We start from the raw sequence: 26,430 nt of genomic DNA, 5'->3' as shown, positions 1-26,430 counted from the left end.
AAATAGAAATGTTTAGTAATTTCTTAATAGGCACTTAAAGTAGCAGAATGTTGCATAGCGAGTGCTTCTAAGTGACTCTTCTAGGCAGTGGTATGGTTCAAGTCAAAAGACAAGTGGCACAGTAATTCTGGCATTCAAATACCTGCAGTAATTTGTAGATATAAGCTGCATACAAATCTTTCTCTCTTGGAGAACATATATGTGCACATATGCACATGCATACMTTTTGTTATAAAAATAGAGGCCAGATTTGATCTTTTACTGGAAGCCAATGACACAGTCTTGAGAGTAATGAAAGTTGAGCAGTAAATCCTCCTTTTATATTACAAATCAGAAATAAGTGCCATTTTGCACTCTTGCAAATATACATATGACAGATCAAGAATGAGCTATGTAGATGTACTGTGTTTTCTTTTTGCTAATATTTTTATTTTACTTGGAGTACTGATTGAAACCAAATTAGTTTCCCGTAAGTATTTGTAAGTAAGAAAAATACGATGCTCTGGGGAACAGACTCAAGCTTTCTTTCCTATTTCTCAGTAAAATTTTAGCTATGTCAAATGCTTCTTCTAGATTGCATTAGTAATATAGGCCAAGCTACTGGTGAAACCTAATTAAGAATATCTTAGCCGTTCATTTTTAACCTCTTTCAGTAGTTTATAACATTACGAAGCTTAAATTCAAGCTATATTTTTCATGCTTTATCTGTATCTTAGTTCTCTTAAAATAAAAGTAGTTTGAGGCTTTTGTAAGGAATAAGCTTAACTATTTTAGATTTTAAAATTCAGGTTAGTTTACGTGCTTAAAGTGAAACTTGAAATTTGTCAGAGAAAGGACATTGGTGTCAGAGAGGTACTGCTGCCTTTCCTTGCTTAAATAGGGGAAAGAAATAGCAGACACCTGTAATAACTGACAATATGCTTCCAAAACTGGTCTCTGCACATAATTTGTATAGTTCAGTTGAGGGCTGCTGCATCAGACCCGTGATTGTCCCTTCATAGATAAGTCTTTGAGACTTTTCTTAGCTCCAACATAGCATTGGATTTCACTGCAAGTTGGGCTGATCTTCTAGATAAGAGTATATAGTACTAGCTGTTTCTGATATCTGTAGCCCTCAGGAAAGAGCATAAAATGAGCTCTGATCTTCCATCCAATCATATTAATGTTGCATGCTTCACAGCTCCTGAAAAATGGCCTAAGCCTACTTCTAGAAGCATTACGTACAATTCATACATATGTGTAGGTCTTCCTTGCTATATATGATTCTCACCAGTTCATCTGCAGCCTTTCACTTGACTGTCAAATGTTTGAGCCGTCAAACATATCTCTAATTCCTATACCATGCTCATTGCATTGCATTCATAGTTTGTATTTTTCTCAGCTRACTATCAGGTAAGTTTAAGTTACTGGCAAGGTGTATTCCTTTAAAGTAAATTGAAAAATATATATATTTGTTAATGTTAACAGAGGATTTTGTTTATTTCGAATAACAAGCGAGGTCCAATTTGCGAGAAGTGCAATTTCTGGCTTTTTTTTAAGTTCAAACTTTTTCCTTATAAAACCTTTAAGTCTACACATGATAGAGTTTTAGCACTATAGATCTGAGAATAATTTCTTCTAAATTTAGAAAGTGCCAGAATGGAGGCTTTCATTGTTTGCATGCTGTATAGCACTAAAGAATTAGATACTGGAATAATGTTGACTTTTAACAGAGGTTGAAGGTATCTAACTGCACTTKTGTGCCTCTGAAAATTTCCCACACATTTTTCAGTTAGCTACCTAATCAAATGTTTTATGTTAAAAAAAAAATTATTTCATTCAGTATATGTTTTAGAGCAAAGRTTTGAAAGAAAGGGGAATGTTTTCTTGTGTTTTTTTCATTGTGTTGGTGCTCAGGTTCATATGAAGAAGGATGTTGGGTTAWGATATTTATCCTAAGGCATATGCACAGCCTTAATTCTGACATTGCCTAGCATTTGAATGCTTGGATTCACTGATTCAATTTCTAAAATGCAGTTATTTAATGAACGTAACATATATCATGGTATTAATGTTCATTGTTGCTTAGATAAGTTAAACAAGGATGCAGTTCATACTATCAATACCTCAAGCAAAGCAAGTTACCCAGAAGATTAATTTGATTTGGTATTCTTGTCTCATGGAATTTAAAATTTCAGACTAATTAATTTGCTGCAAATATCTGTATAACATACAGATAGAGTCTGACCTKCATGGTAGAAAGCAGAGGTAAGAGCATCTTGCTTTTGAGGAATGAGAATAAGCAAACGAAAGCTATCTCTAGTAGCTCTTCTAATGTTAATACTGRAATCTTAATATGCTGTTTGCTATGCTAAACTGTGTGACTGACCACCTTATTGCAGGTTATGCTTATCAATCAGTTGAATGCCAGCGAGCACCTCTCATTGTGATCCAGCTATTCTTGCATTATGGTTTTGCTAATAACTGCACTCTTTGGAAAATTAGTGTGACACACTTAAGATTCAAAACTTTAATCTCTTTACCGCATACTGAAAATGCAATCATATCAAAGGGTCTCATTACATGTTTTTTTTTTTTTTTTTGTTTAAGTAGTTCCCTGGCTTCAGATAGAACTCCTTGAACAAAAAAAGAGCTGAAGAATCAGGTCTTTGATGTGTATAGTGTATGATAAGGTAAATGATTATTGTGATGGCTGGGGATCTGCACAGTTTTAGCCACTGTTGAATGTTAGGATGAAATTCCTTATCCCTTACATTGCTGGAGGATAGTTGTTTCTGTTTGCATATCAGCACTGAAAAAGACTCATGGATATCTTTTTATATTGATAATGTCTTGTGTTYCTTATATGTGATAAAGGGGAAGTGGGGTTTGCTGTCTTAAAGGCAGGATATGAAATCTACTTAGGAGAAAGGGGAGGTTTGAAATGTGTTGTGATGAAAAATTATCTCTTTAAAAGCATTAATGTCCTTTTGCACTGCAATATCTGCTTACTCTAWGATATATCCCTTATCCTTTTCCATTCTCATGAGATAAGAGTTCAGTCTTAAATACTCAGCTGTCCTATGAGACTTCTGATAAATTTGAATACTCTTAATTATGTGAATATTCAACATGAAAGACGTGTGGGACATGATTTATTTTTCCAGATTATAGAGGACTGAAAACTGAAGCTAGCGTAATTCARGATCAGTTACGTTTTGAAAAAGCGCTATCAGGAGGAGGGAGGCAATAAGACAAAAGAGCTCGTAATTCCAGCAGTGTCTGCGAAGGTTGGAGAGAGGGAGAAGATGTAAAGGGTAATGATACTTTAAGTAGAGAAGTGAGCAAATAAAAAGATAAACCATGAAAGGTTATTTACATCATACACATGAAATTTATTCCTTGACAGTTGCTTAGCAGCCAGAAGAAACACTGGTAAGGCTTCAGCAATAGGTTCTTCTGCTGACACCTCATGGAAAATATTGTAGCTACACTTATTTATGTGCAGTATCATTTGTATATTTACTTTACTATCTTTTTCTATAATATAACGAAATRTCTGGTTCTGAAGCCACGTTACTGTGGTCTGCCATCTTGTAATGGCCAAAAAAGGAGAAAATGTTGCATTACAAGAAACCTTTTCTTTTCCTTGTCTTAAGGAACCGTTGTTAATATGGACCGAATGTAGGAAAACTTGTAGTTTTGGTTTATCTCACAATTCCCCTTTTTAAATCAGGTTAAAAGCAAAACTAAGAAATGAAACACAATCAACGAACAGCCACAAAAATGCTTCAGGCTGTTGTCTGACTTCTGGGCTTTCCCCCCCCCTTCCTCAATATTCTGTAGTTACCCTAAACTCTTCTTGTTCAGTCTGGTAGGGTTTTCAGAATTTTTAGTTTCCACAGATTGGTATCTCCCATCCTTAAGCCAATTTTGTCAGCTAATCCATAATATTGTCTAGCAAAAGTCATCTTCTGGTTTCCAAAACTGAAAAGGAACTCAAAACATACTTTCACTGTCTTGTATATAAATCTGGTTGTCACACTACAGCTTTTTGTATTTAGCACTCAAACCTCCACAGTGCCAAAAGTATTTATTCTGCTCTAATTTATAATACTTACTTTGTGTACAKACACCTCTGGGATTTTATTCTCTGCATGTGTCCAAAAAAGAAGCTCAAATAAAGGCAAATGACAGTCACTTCTGAATTCAGCCCAGAAAGAGGCAGAGGCCAGATGTTTATTGATAAGCCCWTACTCTTTGCAGTGGATGCAGGAATGGAACAAGAGTCTCGTGGATAAGTTAGTGTCATTCGCTGAAGTGGGAACTGGACTGTGTTTTCTGCTAGCAGTTTGTGCATAACAAACCCTAGAGTAGCAGATGTAGCAGGCTGTGGATCAAGTTCCCRTTCTGCACTACGCTTTGTAGCTGGTGTCAGTAATCGGCTTACTAGAGCCTGGTCACCTAATGTAGGCAGTCGGGGCATTAATGCGGAGACCAGATTCTACAGCCTTTGCGGCATTTCGTAGTGTTTTTGTTTGGGCTTGTGTTAGTTGTTGAATAAGTACTATTTATAGTATAGTACTGGAAACAAACCTAGTTTCAGTAATAGGCTAACTGTAAAAACTACTTTGGCTGCAATATTTTTCCTTAAAATTAGAGTCTGGGTACTTTAGTTTTAACCAGAAAAAGCTGTGGAAAAGTGAATATCCTTATACAGAAATYGCACCTAATTGTGTCAATCTTACAAGGAAGATAACACATTTACAGTCTATATCTAGAGGACCACAAATCAGTGAAATGTAGAATATAGTTGCCGAAAACAGATCCTGGCTTATCTGAAAACCTACCAAGTTGTCCTCCCCTCTTCTCCTCCCCATCCTTAAGTTGTCGTAGGCTGCTTTTTTGCTGCTTCCCTCATTCGGCAATTCATTCAAACTGGGGCAGTTCGAGGTTATGTAGCTGCTATGCTAACGCAGCAATAAAAGTTGCTACAAAACTTTGCATATTCTTTAGTTCTAATTTTAATTATCTGAATTTTAAAATGTAAGAACTATAGTAAAAATTGAAAAAAAAAATCTTAGTTTTTAATTCTGATGTAAAAGTTCCAAAAATAACAGATAACTTCAGAGAAATAAAATGCCCATTGCCTATGATGGCATAATCATAAGCAACAGTATTTCAGATAGTGAAGCATTAGCTTGCCAAAGTCCTCAATTTCTCATCAAAGCTTGGGTTTCTGCCAAATGTCAAAGTTTCTTTGTAGGGTTGCAACATGGGGTGTACTTGCYCCATTGCACTCTTCAGATACGAATGTGAAACTGTTCTCCGTACCTTTCTTGGGACTTCAGTGAATAAACAGTATTGCATCTGGGCTGCTTTTCTCTCCTCTTTATTAAAGCAGGCACTGATGCACAAAGTGCCTTGTAAACTGTTATTGATCATGTAATAGCTGCTTCAATTGCCCAGAGAATTACTCTGCCATCAGTGAACCTGTTGATTTTTAAAATGGTTTGAAGTGCACTCCTAGGATAAGGGTCAAGACAACAAAGCCAAACATGATTGTCATTAAATAGGGCTTTATAGAAAAATAAATAGATAAAAATCAGAGAATGGAACCCCAATTTTACATACAGTATAGGCTTATGAATTTATTTTCTTTCTGATCTTTTTTTTTTTTTTAATTAAGAATTGCTACCATGCAACTTCATATTTTTAACTAAGGCACTACATGGTTTTATTTTTCTTTTTCAATTCTTTAATAAATTATATTTCAGTTTTTGAAAGTTTAATACAGCGCATTATTGTTGAAAGAAAAGTAGTGATTGGAGCAGTACTCTGAGCTCTGAAGCAAAGGAGTCTATTCTTTGTCCATAATCACTTGCTTATGACTATGAGCAAGTTGCACTGTAACGACTCTAAATGCTATCAGCATTTTTGAAATACCTCCTCAGGTGCAAGGTCTTGTTGTAGGCAGCTACATCTAAGGTAGCTTTGATTTCAGCCATTGCTTAAGGTTTAGAACAGGGTACAGCCCAGTGTACTCAGGGTACCTGCTCTTCTCRAAATCTAGATTTAACTGCCCAAACACTAGGGTGAAAGGAATGCTGGAGCTGACTGTTGTGACTTCCCTGCTCATGCTATTTCAGRGAATATTTAAATATGCACTAGACTCACCATAGAAGTTACATACTTCAGTGTTTAACATATTCTTCAAAGAAAGAAAGTGTCTTGGTTCAGACTCTGATTTGGAAAAGGATTTTCAATGTGTCTCACATGTCCCAGATGAGCATGCTCAGACTTCCCTGCAGCAACTATTCAGATTTGTATATAATCAGAAATATTCTTTATACCATGGGGAAAGTAAAAGTGGCTCTAAAGTCTGCCGAGTACTGAGTGATTTTTGGCAGGTGTGATCTATATTCATGTCTTCTTAGCAAATYCTATTGCTATTAGGAGCAGAAATAGAGGAGAAAATTTAAACCCCTTTTTTCCATTGTTATATGTGAATACTAAGCTAATGAGCTTTAAGAAATAATAATTAAAAATGCACTACAACTTTCTTTTTCCTCTTTGCTTGGAAGAGAAAGAGTAAATAATTTAGTTTTCCTTTAAGGGAGTTTAAAACATTTATTTTTGTTCCACTTCTGTGAATTTTACTTTAGGTACCTAACATTCTTCATAAATTGAGTGTCTTGAATTCCCACAGAGGCATCCAGGTAACTTAACTTTTATTGTATTTCAGTCCGTTGCTGTTTTCAGGAGGGAGATAAAAGGTAAATATTTTAAGGAGTGTAAAACACTCAGGTACTGCTATGGCTATGGAAAAGTTAGTAGATTTGTCTTTTTTTTAATATATAGCTTAGTATTATTTCATTTGTCATCAGCGTACAGTGTTTCAGCAAACTTTGAGGACTGCTGTTGCATCTATACCCCTTTTGTAAGCATATTGAGCCTGCATATGCAAAGGATTAATTTTTGTGAATGTAGAAAGGAAAAGCTCACGTGTAAATGCCAATGTTAGATTTCCCTAATAACAAGTCTTAAAAAAGCAAATGTGTCTGATGCAGTATTTCTTGAGCGATAAGACAAAGATACATGTAATTCTCACTTGTTAAGGCAAAGCAAGTCAAAATCCTTACAAATGCAATAGAGATTAAATTCCTGGTATAAGAAATTATAAACACATCTGTTGTCCCAAAACTGGGTYCTGTTACCCACTGTGCGAGCAACCAATAGACACACGGGGTCGAGATATTTGGTTATTTCATTTCTGCACAGAGATGGGTGCTAGATGGTAGATCCACAAAGCTAGCACACCTTCTCCCCTTCTTTATTTATACACACTTTTTAGAGAGTACTTTATACAAATTTTTCTATTGGTTACAACTTCATTACATCACAYATTTGCTCTGCGCTTGCACTTTAACATTCCAGTTAATTAGCCTAGGAAGCAGAGAAGAAGGTGGTAACAATATTTGCATCTCATTATTCATTTAGGGRTGTGTAGTATAATATGTTAATAAGCCTTAATGAACCTAAGGTTACTCTGAGTTATTCTGCTTTTGAGTTATTCTGGGTTATTCTGTTTTTATTTTGTGTACCCTCACATTCTTCAAAGTGTTGTGGTTTCRTCAAGGTTATTYGGCTGGAGCTGGCTGTGTTTGAAATACCYTTTTATGATATCCTGTCTCCYTTGTCCTTGYGTCTTGTTAACTATTTGAGGGTTTCCACAGCATCTCTCCAACACATCTAGCTGTTTTGCAGCTGTGGGCTCCTAAGTGAGTTCCACAAAAAAAGCAAATGTAGTGCTTTTCCTGCACTGATATCTTGGAAYGCTTTGAATGAATTAGGCAAGGGTGATATAACCTAATTGCTTGTTAACTGAATGCAGTGTGGTGTTGAGCGGTAGTAATACCAAAAATACATTGCGATTCCACTGGAAGCACTGCTTATTATACATTAACTTTGATTGACAGGAAGGCCTTAAATTTTAGAAGAGGCACACTCAAAACAGTRGGAATTCTATTATTATTCTTGACTTGAGTTTGATTTCTTTCAACTTTTTTACTTTCAACCCTGTGGCAGTGTTAATTTTCAGTTGTTGCATAAGGGTCAAAATACAGCTCTTAGGGAAATTACATACACCATACCCTCTAGTATACAGACAGTTCAGGACATAAAAAGAATAAAATCGGAAATTACTCTATTGCATCCAGTACTTGGCAGGAACATGAATCAATCTTAAATATGACAGAGATGAGATATTTGGAGCCTGCTTTTAAGACAAATCCAGGATGTGCTTTGAGTTGCAAAAGAGATGGTCTTAAGTCTGTCATCCACAAATTTTAATTGTTTTTTTCTTTGAGAGAGAGATCTGCAGGTAGGTTCTTTGGATGTGTAGTTTACAGTCTGTAATATATTCAATCTTGTTCTCCTAATACCCCGTGCAAAAATCTGTTTTTATTTCTGCAAGAGAAGTTGGAATATGAAAAAACATTGTATTTTGTTATCAAAAATTCTTTTCAGTTTAATAATAAGCGTGACAAATAGAGAAGCTTACTTTCACTAGCATAAGTGTTAGGYAGAATTGGATTTGTGGAGTATTTTATTCTAGAAGTTTTATGTTTCTAGAGATAGTCAAGACTCAGGATTGTTTTAGTTTAAAGTTAGAATCTTAAGCTACTCCTTAAACTCTAATATAAGAGTAAATTAGTGAGGCATAAGTTCATCCCAAGTTATGCAGTATAACAGAAATATAACAAAAGGAGACTGCTTTATAACTGGGCAACTGCATAGTGCCCTGTCTGGAGCTCGGATGTTATGAGGTCCCTATSTTTGCCACATTTGCCAAGAATCTTGTAATGAGGAAAAAAAGATCACCATCATAAGGGAAAGTCTTTCATGSGATCCGTATAATAAGCTTTATTGAAAGGGACCTCAGGAGGTCATGTGGTCCAACCCCAGCTCAAAGCAGGACCAACTTCAAAATGGGATCTAACTTTGAAGTTCAGTTAGGTTACTTGTTTAAGAACAAATTTCATGACATTGTTACCACCTTAATCCAAACAGACTAAAGTAAGTTTCATAAAGCGAACATCCATAGTTATGGGAAGCTATGGTTACCTCACACTGTGGCCCCTGTCCCTTAGAGGTTTAATAGTGTGAGTTGATACTAARTCTCGATCTAGCTCAGTGATCATGCAAGAATCTGCCAGAAAAAGTGCTAGGTAGACTAGCCAAGACTGCACCTGCCCCTCTGACAGGATGAAGGTTTTGAGGTACTCTGCGACAACTGTTGCAATGAAAGTATTTGGATGGAAACAGTAACGTGTGTTCTGAGACAGCATATGTCTTCCCACACCTCTTTCTCTGCCTTCAGCAGCATCCTGACACTATAGTAAGATCCTTTGCCATGGTTATACACTTAGATTAAAAAAAAAAAAAAAGTGGAAACAGATTATACTTCGAGTGTTTCGTCTCCTGTTTTACCAAAGCTAAATTCTGGATTGTAAGTTACTTGATTCAAAGGGAAGCCAGGCAGTTAATACTGAATCATTATTTATCTTGCAGTGGTGGAACTGCAGAGGCCCCATGAGATTACATAATTTAGGAGCATTGTTTTTCCACACCTGGTRTGATGAAAAGCTGCAGGAGATCGAATATGGCAGAGGACTGGTAGCTCAGTACAAGAGTTTATAGAGCACAGTATTTTTAAGAGCAGAACAATAGTGATTTGCATGGAGTGTTTTCTGGACACAAGAGGTAGCGTACCTATGCTTGCAGGAGGCTGTTGTATCAGGTAGCCTTACCTCACTTGGGTGTTGCAAGGTGACTCTCTCCTGTGAGTCAGTGTGAGAGACTACGGGTGGGAAACGGTACGTTCATTCCCTGCTGGGAGTAGCTATAGCTGTTACCAACAAAAAGTAGTTGCAGGCTGAAAGTGGAGAGATAAGTGGGAGGAATGGCTAAAGGAAAATGAGGAGGAGTGAGGGCAGAGTGGTCACTGAGGACTTGGGGGACTATCAGTGGCAAAAATGTTGTGTTATTTTGTGTTGCCCTGTGAGTCTTACCATCTCATCSTCTTCCTGGACACCCTTCTTTATGTACTCAGAAGATAGTAGAACAAAACTAAATACCTCGCTCTTAAGTAACTCCTGGACACAGAATTAATCATATAAAACTACCCTCTGTATCTCTGCTCAGCAAACAACAGAATCCCTGTTCTCAGCAGGGTTCGCAGATGTGTCAGCAGTGCTCYGCTCTGAGATTTTGTTTCTACACGTCACTTAAATTTATACAGCAAGTGCATTTGCTTAATTACTGTACGATTCTGTGACAATTTATTTATCTACCAGTTTTAAAATTTTATTACATTTTGTGACAAGGAGATTATAGGGATTTTATTTTGATGTGTTTAAGAATTAGTTGGCACTGAAGACTGCTATTTGCAGTAAATATAAAGTAGGAGCAGTGCTCATGCTTCATTGTAAATACACAATGAATTAAGTCATTCCTTTTTGCTCTCAACAAGTGCTAAACAGAAAGATATATTTATAGAGAATTTCACACGTAAATTATTACTCGAGGCCATTTGGTCTTGAGTTATAACTTTGAAGTATGAAAAAGTCAGTTTTAGAGCAGGTTTTTGTCAGAGATTTGTAGAACTTTTCTTTTTCAAATACTTTGTACAGAGTGGCTGATACTGTACAACAATCTAATGTTAAAAACTTTCCAATTTAGGGAGTAGACAAGTCTGAAATTTGTATGCTAATATAGCATACACTTTTAATATAGTGATATCCTTAAAGGCAGACTTAGTGACAAGTCAGGTGTGATTTTATACATTTATACAGCAGTTAAAGCTTGTGTTATCTGTGAAAGTTCTGTCTGTTTACCAAAAGAATCTCAAAAGTCAAGTTCAAGGTAGTTTTTCAGTATACTTATCTATGTTTGACCTTCACGTAGAATGACTTGCAGACCCTGTTGGAGGACTTTGTTAAAGCTGAATTCAGACTCTGATTTTTGGTATTTGTGAAAGACTTACTTTTAGAAAAGGATGAAAAATGTGATATTGTGATACTTTAGGGAACATTTACATCAGGTCAAAACTGATGATTTGCTGATCTTCTCAGTACCACAATCATGCATGTTACTGTTTTGGGCACCCCATTTAAGCCCTGAAACTTTTAGCATAGGCTACGCAGTGAGCGTAGGTGGCTCATGTCTTACACCTTTGCACCCTTGCACCCTTGGTGTTGGCTAGATCTTGCTAACAAAGCTTATGAAAACCTTTTCTCTTTCAAAAATTCATTCTGATGAATGAAGTTGCTATTTCCTTAACTTTCTACTGAAATAACAGCTAGTCTTGAAAAGGCTTCAAATGATAAATTTAAGGAGCATGCATGTTTATTTCATTACTAAAGATGTCTGCACTTTTATAGTTGTGGGATTTGTTTTTACAACTTTCTTGAGGTCTCAGTTAAATCTTGGCCGTCTTTTTAATTGAAAGAAGATATTTATATAATGTTTTATTTCTCTTACTGGGCTTGGTTACAGCAATATTACCTATCACAAGTGCTCTGGCCAAAATATGCTACTGAACCAATGGAAAGTTCTGTAATTCAGTCTGTACAGCTGTTAGAAAGACTGGTAAGTAATTAAACAGAGGGATTCAGTCACGTCTGATAGAAAGATGAGGCAATACAGCTACCAATAGAAGCACTCTGTATGCTATGCCATCATTTTCAGCCATGGAAGAACAGAACTGAGGAGCAGTGTTTTGTGGAACTTGTGCATTTTCATGCTCACACTTCTGAGCTGTCCTTCTGACCACTGAATGGAATCAAATGTGGAATCATATTATCATATACAGGAGAGATGGGACTATGTCCTAGAGCAAGAAAAAGGACCTAATGGTCATAATAGGTCACTAGACAGGGTCCAGAAAAGAGCTTGGCAATGCTTTGGGGGATATGGCAAATGTGTCTTACAGTGAGCAAAAAGTGTATAGGTTGATCCTAGTTAATCTAAATTGATTTGACGTAGTTCACCAGTTCCTATTTGGAAAGTAMTTGTTTTTAATCCATCAGAAAAGCATATGATGAGGTCCAGTGGTTGGAAATTCAGACAAGAAATGTCCCAGTTAGGAATAAGGCTAGTGTTTTAAGTCAGGTAGTTAATCATTGCACAGCTTACCTAGAGATGTGATTCTTAATCGTTTGATTTCTCTAGGCTTTCTACCTTAAGCAGAAATCACATAGAAATTATTGCTGGGAATTCTTATGGTCTGTATAAGGAGATTAGACTAGATGTTAAGTCATTTAGCCTTTCAATCAACCTACATGTTATAGTGGTTCAGGTAATAAATAGTTGAGGTTCTGGTTCTACCTTCTCCCTATTAAACAAATTCTAAGAGTTTGTGTGTGTGTGAGTGAGTGAGTGAGGGATAACATAATGCTATTTGTATTCAAGTATTATCTTCCAAGCAGAGGGGGGGGAGGGAAAAGCCCCCTTCACATTCAAGGGCATTTCCAACAGAGTTTTAGTTCATGAGCTCCAAGATAAGTTTTAAAAAGTTTGCATAGGCTGTTATTCTTGCATTCTTTTTTACTGAGCCAAAAACTAGAATCTAAAGCTCCAGGCAAGAGGTAGAGACTGGAGTTTGCTTTGATAATTCAAAGTAATCACGATCAAGCCATTAACAAGGCCTACAGGAGTTGAATCTACCTCTGATTCTCTCTGTTCTCAGAATATAATTTGTGGGATTTATATCACAGATTTTCCTGTGAACCAAATGTCACAAGATACATATAATTGTTTTTCAAATCAATTTTAAAGTAATACATAATTAACTTTACTGCCCAATAACAGTATGGAAATCTACTGGTTTTGTCTTTGCAGTTATAATGCGGACACTGAAAATACTGCCAGAATTGTGAACACCTCTATACTTTCAGAACCGTTTCAACACCCTTTGGCTGCTTTGCTTGGACAGATGCCTTATTTTATTACCTTTCTTAAAATACAAACAGAGCTGGGTAGCATTCTGTCTAAGCTTTTTCTGTCAGCTCCCTGAGCAGCTGTCAGGTGTTTTCATTTTAATGTGATCTAGGATTTTCTGCTGCCAGTAGATAGAAGCTGAATATAAACACTTTCTCCTCCTTGCAGAAACTGAAATGCAAATAAGTGGTCTATAAGCATAATGAGCAGTTGCTGCCTTTTCCTAACTAAATACAGAAATCAGTAATGTACTTTAAGAGCTGTCTTAATGTAAAATGACAGGTCTAACAAAAATATGTAATGCTTATTCAGCAACTTGTCAATTTTTATATATCATCTTTCATCTGAATGATAAATATCATCTGTGGTAAATGATGGTATAAGTTAATTGTAGGAAATCTCTTGTGCTTTCAAAAGAAGTAAAAGCAGATCTGTTTGCAGTACTACCACACAGTTTTTCAAAGTAATATTTTCAAAACTGGAGTAAATAGAGTGATAGCCACACAAAAGGTTTTAGTTACTACTAGGGAGATAAATAAAATTTTATATGAGAGGACAAAACTAGACTATATACCTAATTAAAGAAAAGGTGCCAGTCATTCAGAGACTGGATAATCATTTTCATTGTTACATTATAGCAGCTGATGTTCAAGAAATAGCAAATTTATTATTGCAAAGTCTTGTATAGGTTCTGGCTCTCATAAATGATGTAGTGATCATATCGGCCACAATCAGATACAGTGTATGGTGGCATTTTATACAGTTTTCTGTTTTGCTTTTTCAGTGCACAGCTATTCTAACAGATATGATATAATTTTTTTCTGAAACCAAACTCTTCTAGAATTGGCTGATAATTGTATTGTGTTTAGCAGGAACTCAGATGAGAAAGAACTGGTGTTGACRTACATCACTAGAGTGGAATAAATTAAAACTAAATGAATTTTGCTGTTGTTATATGTCTGAAAAGGGATGTATGTGTCCACAAAAGAAATGTTAATGAGTTGCCTTTGTATCTCCATATACCAAAAGGTTTTATTCTTGTTATGACTGCATTCCTTTTCCTTGAATATCTTTTCCACCTCTTTCAGGTTGGCTACTGACCAGATTTTTTGGAAGCTTGCTCCACCTAGACACTGTCACATTACTCTCTTATGATAAAACTTTCATTTCTCAGAGCAATAATGTTTTCCCCCATTTCCTGTCTTCCTCATAGAAATATCACTTGCAAACTGAGTTCAGGGGTTTTCTGGACATTGCAAGGGTATACAAAATTCTCCTTACATTTTGATAAGGAGTGTGGAATCTTTCAGCTAGTAGGTCCTCTTCATTCCACTTTATTTTGCAATCTGTTTAAGGGAGTCCCTGTTCAGTGCAGTGGAATGTGCAACTATCTAGAATTCTGAATGACTTTGTGAAGTCTCTCTGTTTTAAGTGATGTTAGTTAATTCTAACTGATAGTCACTAATCTGATTCATAATTAGGCTGCAAACTTCAGTCCCTTGGATAAAGTGAATTAGTCTCTCTCTGTAAAGTAGTTCTGAACTTTTGTAAAGTTCACCAGACGTACTGGTAAACTCCCTCATATCTCATATATTTCAGATGTTCCTTAATCRTGAGAAGTGTCTAGTTTCTTTAGCAAGTGCATTGTAGTCTTACAGATGCATAAATATGGAGTTGTCATTGCTTGTAACTGGCCACGGGCTTTGTATTTAGTTGACAACACAGGCCTTGGGACTAATGAGGCTATAGCTGGCTGGATTTACCTTGCCTTGACCTGGAGATTTGTTTTGGTTTGTAGCAACAATTATATAGTGATCAAGAAATAAGCTGTGCCTACTTTAGTTTGGCTTTTGCTTAGCTTTGTAGCATTGTGTGGTGTAACACATTGCAATGTATGTATATTGTGTAGCTATTAGATTTTTATAACATGTAGTTACTCTGTGTACTCCTCCTGGCAAAGGACTTGGGATATTGATTATTCACTATACACCACCTTCCGAGATTGAAACCAAACTGAAGGTGGGAATTTAAGCAACCTATGCTGTAACTTGGCTGCTTGTTACCATCTTGGTAACAGCATRTATGTTCTGATTTTAACTCCTTAATGTAGGCGGTCTGTTTTCCTTGCAGAATTAGTGGAGCTTGRAGAGAATAATCAGAACATAGAGTTAGGAATCTCCTCTTCGTTGATTGTATAAACTCTCCTAAGTTAAGCATCTTTTTTAGATCTGTCAGATCTTCTTCTTTCCTTCTTGCTCTTCCTTTTTCRTTTGGCAACTGGAATCTCAGTTGCAAGATTGTTTACTAGGAAACCTTGGTCCTTGGAGTTCTTCAGACTGCATTCCTGTGCATTTTTGTTCTCTTTCTGTTCTGCTTTAGTTTCACTCTTTCCTCTTGGAATACTGAAATGTTTTCACTGTATAACGTTTTTACTGCTTTTAATTAACTCTTGCTATCTCTTGTCCAATGTTCTTCATTAGTTTATTCTAAAGRGTTTGGATGTGCTTTTTATATATATAAAAATATCATTTATATTCCAAAGAAGTACTCAAACTATAGGTAAATGACTAAAACATCTTTTATGTTTTAAAACTGAGAGATTTTTTTCAAGCTTGTGGAGATAAAATGATGACCTTCTTTTCTGAACAATGAATGCTGTGAAATGCAGAGCTCTAATACATTTTTTCMCTTGCATGAGTAAGTACTTCAATTCGTTGACAGACAGCTTGTTTCACAGGTTAAAACTGTTTTGCCATTAAAGAGCTTCTTTTGACATTCATCTGGTTTTTGAGCCAGATAAAAATTTTCAAGGAAATCTGAGATGAACAGACCAAAAAAGACTGTAGTACTAATTGAATTCGAGGTCTTGARCATAAACTTGGTGTTTAGAAAGCACAATATTGCACAGCACCAGGCAGTGTACAACATCTGATAGTGCTGTTCTGTTTGATGTGATCTGGGACAATGGCAAATGTTTTTTAGATTTCCAAGGAGTATGATGTTGATAAAATGGAAGTCTGGTCAAAGCATATTTCATCAAAATAATATAATGTAGGTAAGAAGAAAAAGGTAAAGGTTGTCATGCTAATTAKACCTGTGATTTATCTAGTGTAGTAGACTGGACTGGCACGATATTTTTCAGGCTGTGATCTAAGAATTGGAAAACTTCAAATAAATTTATTCCAATAAGTAATGATGTACTTGTAGGGAAAGCTTCTTTTAAAGCTTGAAGGACCAACAACCTTGTTGGTCAGTCTATATAGRCATGTTATTTATTTAAACTTAATTTAAAGTTGATTATGAAGCTTCTGAGTTGTCTATTTATMTCCAGTTCTCCAGTGTAAATGAAGAGTTTGTTCTTATCTTCTCCTTGATCTGTGTGTTGGCATGCTGTAGTGATGTTCGGGCTCTGAGAAGATTAATCTCTACCGTCTGTATCTTCCTAACATTTGTCCCAATGATTATATTTGAAATAACCAAAAAGCATGTCTGTTTCTGTTAATTTCATCTGCAGTGAAGTAAGGTRCTTGAAATTATTTTGTACACTGCAGGTATGATTCTTGCTTGGTTCTGGAGGAAAAAATATCAGAAAATGATTAAATAGCCATCCTTTTGCATTTTGCATGTCTTCCAGCAAACTTAGAAAAGAGCATAATTGATGAGATCTGATGAATATTGAAGAAAATGTAATTGTAGTCATAATGAAAATAACAGTTTATTGCTGCGTACTAGAAATAGGAAAATATCAATTATGCTAGATTGGTATAGGATTTTTTAGATTTTGAATGAATAACTATATGTAAGGTGGAGTGATTCATTGTAATGAGACTTCTGTATTCTTTCTGTAGACAGAGACCATCATATTTGCCCCTCTTTCTGCGTACCAACCAAGGCAGCATTGTGTTGAAGTAAATGAAAATGTGAAATGTTACTAATTGATTACTTTTTTTTTTTTCTGCTTAAGGCCTCAATAGATCTTCATTAGGATAATTATGGTCTGATGTGTCATTGTAGTTCAGTTACACATCATCACATTTGATAATGCTTTTTCATGAGTAGTTGTTTTCCAGCCTTTGTGGATTTCTGGATATTGTTACCCTTTCCAAATACATAAAAACTCTGGGATGGCTAGATGACCTCCAAGAACTCCAGAACTCCATCTAAATTCAGTTATGTCAGGAATGATTATATGCATGTAAACATATGCAATTTAGAAAGAAATACTCAGACCTTGATCATCCGAACTGTTTTACTCTACTTTGTTTTCTCTATTCCTTTTTAGGTCTGGCRGTTTCTCTTCAATTGCTTCATGGAGACATAGAACAAATTAGGAGAGAGTATACATCTATGTTTACTCATGGTGTATCCATAACAAGGAAACTAGGTTTTTCCAATATTATTATGCCTGGTAAGTTAAAAAGAACAAACTGGGAACCAGCTGAAAACTAAATAATTTCTCATTAATTCTTTCCTCTACTGCTTATTGCCAAAGAGATGCTGTATTCTAAGAATTCTTAAACTTTTCTGGGGCCTTTCACACTATTTTTTTCAGATAAATAAAAGATTACAAACTCTTTTCAGTTGTCCTGTGTGACAGCACAAGAGGCAATGGGCAGAAATTGAAGCACAGGAAGTTCCGCCTGAACATGAGGGGAAATTTCTTCCCTGTGAGAGTGATGGAGCCCTGGAACAGGTTGCCCAGAGAGGTTGTGGAGTCTCCTTYTCTGGAGATCTTCAAGGCCYRCCTGGATGCAACCCTGTCTGCCATGCTTTAGGTGACCCTGCTGAGCAGGGAGGTTGGACTAGATGATCTCCAGAGGTCCCTTCCAACCTTACTGATTCTATGATTCTGACAGTTACATGCTAGCTTCTGCATCACACTGTGCAGCGTATAGTTACTATGTCAATGTGAAAGGGTATACAGCCATAGCAGTCTCTTTTGAGAGATTAAACCCCGCTTTATGGAAGTGAAGATGACCAAATGCAAGATTGCTGAGCTCTAACCAGAGAAAGAGATGACCAACAGAACATTATGGGGCACTTTTTAAGAGATGGTGCCTTTCTAAATAAGAATTCACTGGCTTTTACTCACATTGCATAGCTTGTGGTTTCACCAGGCTTATACACACAATACTGTAAATATGGGTACAGATGATGATGGGGATATAGATACTATATTTTGATTATATTGTATAAAAATATGCAAGTACTTTAACAGGTAATAAGGAAGGTTGAATGAATGTGTTAATATGAATATGAAGAAGCAAATACAGCAAGAATATAGATAGAGAGCAGTAACGTCTCAAGACTTCTTTCTGGAATGAAGTTTTGAAAAAATTTCATAGGTTGCTGAAAATTATAAGGCCAATATCTTGTTAAAGCAAAATAATACAAGCAGACTAGTTTGCCATGATAATGTTGATGTGTTGCTGCTGAGAAACATTGCAGGAGAAGCTTACTTCCCATTCTGAGTCCWCACAAAATGCTTTGTTTTTGACAGATTATAAACTGTTCTTGTGACTTGCAGATTTTTAATAGGAACTACTTGCTTGTTATAAAGGTGTGTCTTTGTTTTCCTGTATACGTAAATCAGAAGTAAACTAAGGTTTTAAGACAAGAGTATGTAAGCTTAAATACTTCACTAATAAAGGAAGTCTTAAATATACACTTAAAACTCAGTAATGAGACTTAGCTTTAGCTTTGGGCACACACTTTTCTTGAACTTCTGCTTGAGACCTGGCAACTGAGAATTCTCCTATATGTTCTTACTGCCAATATAACATCTGTTCTTTGGCATCCGTGGCTGGTATTACTAATCACTTAACTTCTGTTCTATGCATCTTTTAGCTGTTTTAGAATTTTTTGGAAATATTCTACTGATATCACTGCAGTATTTAGAAAGATAAAATGAATGAATCAGATGTTATTTAATTTAAATATGTATTGTAAATTATATATTATGTATTATAAATTAAGTATATTATATATGTATTGTGTATGTGTGTGTTTAATGAACATTTTCAACTGAAATCTTAACGCTTATTACCTAATTTTGGTTTTTGTCTGTTGGATTTGCAATTGAATCGAATGAGTATTGTATTGATTATATTGATAATGATGGAAGCAGTTTTACTGAGCGCCTTAAAATTCCCACTGAGAAGCCTTTCTGCATTTATTATGTAACTTTATATGATTTAGTGACCTTCTCTGTGTTATCAAATTTTCAGTGACTTCTGGAAATAACTCTCTTATCCCTTCATTTTCCAGTTGTGAAATAATATGATGKGCTGAACTGCTAAAAATATATTATACTAGAACATTGTGTAATCAGCCGTTGGAGKAGTTTCTCAACCAGATTCTCAATTTTCTAAGGATTTTGCAGGCTCAGTTTAGCACTTTCTAATTAAAAAAAAAAAAAAAAAAGAAGAATATGTGGATTTTGGTGTGCTTTCTCAGTCCAACTGTATGCCTACCTCTGTTTGGAAAATGTACAGCTTTATTCTCTGTTTACTAGCATAGATAAGATACTTCCTGAGGAAAAGATAATTTGCTCTTGTAATGACAGGTTCCAAGGGTTAACTAGAGTAATATGCTGTAGATACTGAAATAGCTACAAGAGCAAAAATGTGTRTTTTCTTTTAAAGTTCCCCTTTCATTTTCTTTTGATTATTTTTCTTCAGAGACAGAGAACTTCATCTTTTGCCACTGCAAATGGTCATGAATTATATCTTACTTTCTTAATTTAGTATGTTGCTCTGGCTAATTAGCASTGAAGTTAGAGGTCTAAACTAGATTATTATGAATTATTAATAAAGAAATACTGTATGCAGTATATCTACATAATAAAGAAATATAGTGTGCATTTTTTTAAAYGTCAGATTTTAAATTTCTCTTCTACTCTGGTGCATTTTAAAATCTGACTTTTTTTTTTTAATCTTTTCAATCCTTTTCTCTTTGGAGGTTTTGTCATTAAAAGTAGCTAGGATCAATATACACACCATATTGGAATTTTGATGACAATAATAATGTATGTTTTACAGAGCAGTGCTTTTTACATCATTGGAGCCTGACAGGACGAAACCAAGAATGCTCTTTCCATGGCACATGGAATTTTTTAGTGAAGACCCGCTCCACGTGTTTTAGGARATAAAGCAGATGGATAGCAAAAATCACACTGATTCAAAAATCTGTAAATTAAATCTGTTTGGTTATAGCTGACCAGAAAAAACACACACAGTGGAAGTGATGTGTAATGAGGCTTAAACAACATGCATTTTCTAGGTTTAACCAKGATGCAAATGTGCAAGCCAGAAATCTTGGAAAGCATCGTATACAGTCAAAGGCCACCCTGAATTTCTATCTTAACAGTTCATCATTTATTTAAAGGACAGACAGCATATTGTTACTTGTACATATTATACTTAATATTGTATATATTAAGTATTTGTGCCCGTGTAGCTGTCAGTAAGTTTGAATTTATAAAGAACAGTTGATTATAGGAGGAAAAAAAGAAGTGTTTGATATACTTAAACATTTTTCTCCCACAAGGAGTGGTATGAATTTTTCTAACCTTCCTCATTCTCTTTGGACTATGAACAACAGGAATTTCCACCTGCCTCTGCTTGCTCTTCTGATTTCCAAGAATGCAAAAATATATACATTTAATTACATATCATAATATTGACTGGATATGTTAGTTACACAAAGTATATTCAGGCAATATTGTCAAGTAGACATCTTGAATTTTGACCTTTCATAAAACTATAGTAATCTGTGGGGGATATCTTCTGCCTTAAAAATCCTATTCTAATACTTTTTTGAAAGCCTTGATTCTACCAGAGGAATTACTATTTCTATAAGTCATTGGAGGAAATAGTTACTAATACATGATTACATAGTGCTTTAGACAAGTGCAAGGAACTTTTGGTTTGTTTTCCTTCCCCTTCTCATCATCTCAGTTTTATTTTCTTGGTTCATTTGGAACTGAARGAAAAATAGGAGACTATGGAAAGGGGAGAAATGCCATAATTTAATTGAACTTCCCTCAATTAAAGTTTCTGGAAGTAGAGAAAGAGGAAAAGGGCCTCCTGCAGTTTACCATATTTAGAAGATTGAGTTGGCTTTCTTTTGAGTGTAGAATACACATAGCAATGATGAGTGGGAGCATATACAAGTTTAGGGTTGAAGGTCTTTGCTGATATACAAAGCTAAGTAGCATTAGCAAACAAACAAGTGAATGCTTTAGCTTTTTAAAATGGTCTCTCAAAATTCTGTTGGAAATTATTYATTTGTAGCTATTGAAAATCAACAAGTAAAAGTTTTCTGTTTAAAACATTTATAAATCCTTTATTTCCTGTTTGTTCAAATCAAGTTGTTAAAAAGAAGACCAAGAAAGAATTGCAGAACAGTTGGGTATTACATGGTAGATCTACGTACTATTTGAAATGCAGGTGTTACAGTTTGAGAATCCTTCTTTCAGGGTATTGCATTTTATGTAGTCAATAGACAGCTGTATGGTGGAAAGCACTAACAAGATAGATGATTGGTGGTTGTCACAGCTGTTCARTCTGGCACAGATGTTCATTATCAGCTTCAAGTATATCAATGAGATTTGTCTTGTTTCTTAAAACTATTAGTAGTATACTGATCTTCTGATTTACTCTSTTCAATCACAGATAAACAGCCAGCCACTTTTTCAATACCTTCTACAGTGCCAAATAAAGRAGAAATAATTTCAGTAGTGGGATTTCACTTACTACAGTGATTAAATTCCTTCTGAAATGCAAAATAGCTGTATTTTCCTAAACTGATCTGCTTAAAGATGTTCCTCTATCAGATAACATCCTTCTGCATTATGATTTTTACAAGTAATGCCAGATTGCTTAACTTGATGGGGGTTTTTTTTAGTTAATTTTTTTTTAATTAAATACAACTGTGTAGTTTGACTTTGAAAACCTAGATACTAGAAGAAACCATACCATCAAAGTTCTATTGCCAGAAGGGCATCAGCAAGAGTTTAGGATTGCTGAAGTATTCCAATATTCCATTCTGATAGATAAAGTATCCTKCAGGATTCTTATCCAGCCTCCAGCTTGTGACTACTGCAGCAGCTTGTAGTGAACTTGATAAAATTTAATCTACACACTATTTCMTTATCTGATATTCACTGCTGTCRTCCTCAGATAAGGGGCCACCTACTTTTGATTTGAGCTCTTCTGCCTTGTTCCTTATGGTTTTTTCTCATTAGATCATTGGCTGTCAGTTTACAAGTCTACAGGGCTGAAAAGGGAGTGGAAGATTTCCTGTCCTTCTCTCCTACCTTCCAAAGCTTGTTACTGTCAGTGTTTCAGCATTAATAATAATAAAAAACTAGTTTTCAGTGAGACATAGAATGCATTTACTTGAGGTGTTGAAGGCAGTATGGGCTAAAGGTCCCTGGCCTTTTCCTCAAGTTAGAATCACCTGATAGGTGAGTGAGTTTGAGATCCTTTTGCTGATAGGGGTTACACTGCTCTTGCCCTATTCTACAAAGTCTTTTAAAGGTATTTGCTCTAAATCATATTGTATCCACAAAGTTTAGAGCCTAGATAAAACCATTTTATCTATGCTATGTTCAGAAATTTTCAGTCTCTGAAACTAACTTGAAAGCTGTTGAAGTCRCATTTAAGTTATAAAACAGAGCAACTATTTGTTTGCATTTTACAGAGATGTGAATTAACAGGAACTTTCTGTAAACAGAATAATGCTTTCTGCTCCTGTTCAGTTCTAAAACATCTGTAATTCCAAACAAAGCTTTCAAAAAGGTAGCTGGTATCAAAAGCTGCTAGTGACTTCTGCATAATTATTTTTAAATTAGCTGTTGCTGTCAAGAACAGTTTAGATTTGCAGATTTGGAGTATATTTTGTAACAGAAGTAAACAGKTGAATTGAATTTTATTTCACTACAAAGCTTTCCTGAGGATGGCTGGCAAACTAAACTGTCTTTTTCTTTCTAATGAAGACAACTACATTTGATCTTTGACAGCCTATCTTCAGCTTGAAAACCTTATTCCATATTAATATGCTACAAGAAATTAGTTACAGTTCTAAATGTGACTGGAATATGAGAAAAGTCATTTTGTTGGTGTAATACCCGTGTTGTTGTTATATCTGTGTTGCAATTGCAACTCACAACTCCCCCAGCATATGCTGAAAAACGGTTTTGTGATGAAGGATCACTATTTTTGCAGGTAGGTTAAGTAGAAGTGTTTATAGAAAGATTAAAGAACAATCAATATTTCATACGAGCCGTCTTCCTTTCTCGTGACACTTGCCCTGATCTGATCTCCTCACCAGTGGTTATCCCTGTTGCGCCCATCAGCTGGGGCTCTGTGTGAGCACTGGTGACCTCTGCGAGCTGCGGGCAGCTAGCAGGCAGTTTGCACGCAGGTGCTGTAGCTGGGGTACACCCTGTGATCAGCAGCAGCCCAGTGTGTGCATGTAGGCTGCTGAACCATGATAATTCGGCTACCTATCTACGAGGGAAAGTGAGCCGGCAGACCTATCTATGCTGTGCTGTAACGAACCCGTGCGGTGGAGACGATGGAATCCCTGGGCAGGCATTGTCRCCTCCAACCTGCAGATTACTCCTAGCTCTTTTTTGGTTATTTAAAGTTTGTGTCTTGTAGCTGGTAGGTCAGGAAGGCTGACCTCCATTAGCTGAGCTTGTCCTCCAGCAGTCTGTCTTACAGTTGTTTTGCTGCTCTAATTGGCCTTTCCTCCTCCTCGTGGTAATTGYCTCTTTCTTGTAATTAATGCTGATCAAGTCTCTGTCCTCCACTTGAATTCAGCCTTTGGATACTTCATTGCTAGCTGGATTGAAGTCATTATTCTTCCTACAGCTTCTTCTGTTTCTTTTTAAGCTGGAAACCTGGAGCTGTTGAGTTATTTACACCTACATTTTGAGCAAGAAGAGCTTGTTTCTCTTTTCCTCTCTCAGCCTGTAAGTTGTGCTTTTAAGCTCTTTTTTCAGGTCAGAGCTGGTGTGTGTTGGCAGGACCATATGAAGACGCAGGTGCTGCTGAATCTGTGCTGTACAAACTCTGATTTAGCAACGCAGACATTTCAATTCAGCACCTTTCAAATACAATTAAGTTCACTTACTTCAGCAAATGTCCCTGCAGTATGCGCAGCAAATACTGTGCTGCATGGGAAAGTTAAGGCTGTAGAATCATCTGCATCATTTCAACTTTCTGGCCTTTTATCAACTTCTGTGGAATTTCATTTTCCATAGAGACTTAGCCCTCACTTCATAGCAGAAGCTCTTCTAAGAGTGCTTCAGCCTGTGATTTTTAATATTTAGAGCCTGCTTTTTATTAGTCAAATAGGTGAAACTGTAGTGCACTAATCAAGTTGTACCAAAGCACTGGGATCTAATGGGTCACTTCCTCTGTTTAGGACAACAGAAGTTACTGATACAACTTTTCTAGATATAGCATTATTGTCTGAAGCAAGAACTATAACAGCTTAGCTTCTTCCGATACAGTTTTGGTCCTCACAGCTCTTCTTGTTTTCCAAGAGACTACTTTTTAYTTCTCACTGTAACAGGGACCTATGACAATTATATTTTTTCCCTAATGTATTATTAATTTTCTTACATCTACAACTTTCTGTCTTGCCTCTGATCGATTATTACATATTAACCTCGTTTTTTATTGGGATAGCGGAAAGAAGTTAGCTGTGCTTAGATGGGCACCTGATTCGGACAACACAGAAATACAATTGACTCAGCACATAATTCACATGTCTAGAATTGCACTTCATCTTAGGAGACTTCTGTGGTTTACCTTCACAAAACTTGTGTAATTATCACATTATTTTCGTTCACCTTTCTATGGAGCCTTCTCTTATCCAGAAAACCTTATGCTCAGTCCTAGAAAAGCTGACCCATGGTGGGGTTTGACCCCGTGCTGGTTAATGCTGTTCCTATTTGGATGTCTACATCCACATGTTCCTTGCACAGCCCAGAAGCCCTGGAGCCCTAGTGAATTCAGAAATCTTAAAACTGTTTATAGYCAGAACAGGATTTGAGAGCTAAAGATGCTCTGTTAAACAGGCAAAAATGAGCTGCACTTCATTTTAAAATAAATGCCTTCAAAGAGTATAGCTCTTTCATACTACTTCATTATAGGTAAAAGTAGTCTTGTCATCTTTTAAGTTGATCATTATTTTCTGTATTGTTTCCACTTGCTTATTACTGTACSAAGCCTTAGGCTGAAAATAACCATTGGATGTTTTCACTGAAGCAGACTTGGAGAAGGCAATTTTGATATTTTTGAACGTGAAGCTAGAATAAGTGTGTTAATTTTTTTCTGCCATGGTTCAAATCTTACAATATTTGACTGAGATTCAATTGTATGTGCATAGTTTGGACCACTAATTAAAATCTGATGTACTCTCATAACTTGGACATGCCTTTCAAGTTTCTGCATAAATTCCTCACATTTGGTCAAGTATAATCTTTAGAACACTCTTAGTATGCATGCACCTAGGAGAGACTTGTTCGAATCGTGCAAATACTTTTGCTGAAGGTATACCATCTGTCTACCAGATACCTTAGAAATTAGGTATTGAGCAGGACTTTTCCTTTCAGTGCTGCTTGTGGCTATAATTACCTCTCTGAGTAAAAACAAGGTGATTCAACCTGTGAGAAATATGTGTCTGGTCTACTCGTTGAGGCAAAGATTGTGTAGAAAAAGGGCACGTGTTCTTGTAATCTTATGCTTAATTATAGTTTATATAAATGAAAGATCGGTGAAAGGAATGTAGGTATCCTACATTCAAGCATTTGCTGATGGTTGAATACTTCATATGGGAGGTTGGATTTTTTTTTTTGTTTTTTAACTAGAAGCGGTTCCAAAAAATAATGCCCAATGCTAGAGTTTTAAACAGACAATTTCAATTTTATAAGAAATAATTTCTGTCAATCAAGACTGAAGCAATGGCATTTCTACACTGAGGATGCAAATTATGAGGAAAACTCCAGAATATAGGAGAGCTAAATAATTCTGACAATATGGATCCAAGTATATTTTTGTCAGTCTTTATCAGGACTTTCCTTCCTTGTTCCTTTCCAGAATGAAGTTTACTTCCCAAATCAATTTTCTTTTCAGTCAGCAGTTCTATTTTCTGATAAGGCTTTGTGCTTCACTTTTACAACCTTATTGACTTTTTAATCTTATGTGCTTTTATTTGTAGTGTGCTCATATAAATGTTGTGCTAAAGATTTGTGAAGAGCTTGTTTTTAAGGTCTTAACTTTCCACTGTAATTATCTGAACTGTGCTAATTCAGTATAGTTGGTTTTCCTATGTTATGGTTGCAAGTAGTGATCTTTTTTAAAGCAATTTTGAAATATATGCAACTACAAATCCACGTACTCAAARCCAGAGTTTAACCTAGGTGCAGGTTTA

General features: G+C 35.8%; 1 protein-coding gene across 1 annotated transcript in view; it reads left to right on the top strand.

Moving 5' to 3' along the window:
- DOCK4 (dedicator of cytokinesis 4) overlaps positions 1 to 26,430 on the top strand; it is a 168,401-nt gene that overhangs the window by 42,000 nt on the left and 99,971 nt on the right. Inside the window, exon 13 of the mRNA XM_085318545.1 lies at positions 17,264 to 17,389. Coding sequence (XP_085174671.1) covers positions 17,264 to 17,389 — 126 coding nt within the window. The remainder of the gene's footprint in view (positions 1 to 17,263; positions 17,390 to 26,430) is intronic.

Source organism: Rhea americana, unplaced genomic scaffold (genome assembly GCF_003343005.1).
Source record: "Rhea americana isolate MKP2758 unplaced genomic scaffold, rheAme1 scaffold_54, whole genome shotgun sequence".
NCBI classification, from domain to species: domain Eukaryota; kingdom Metazoa; phylum Chordata; class Aves; order Rheiformes; family Rheidae; genus Rhea; species Rhea americana.
Note: the sequence above shows the minus strand (reverse complement) of the source record. Positions and strands in the feature narration are given on the sequence as shown.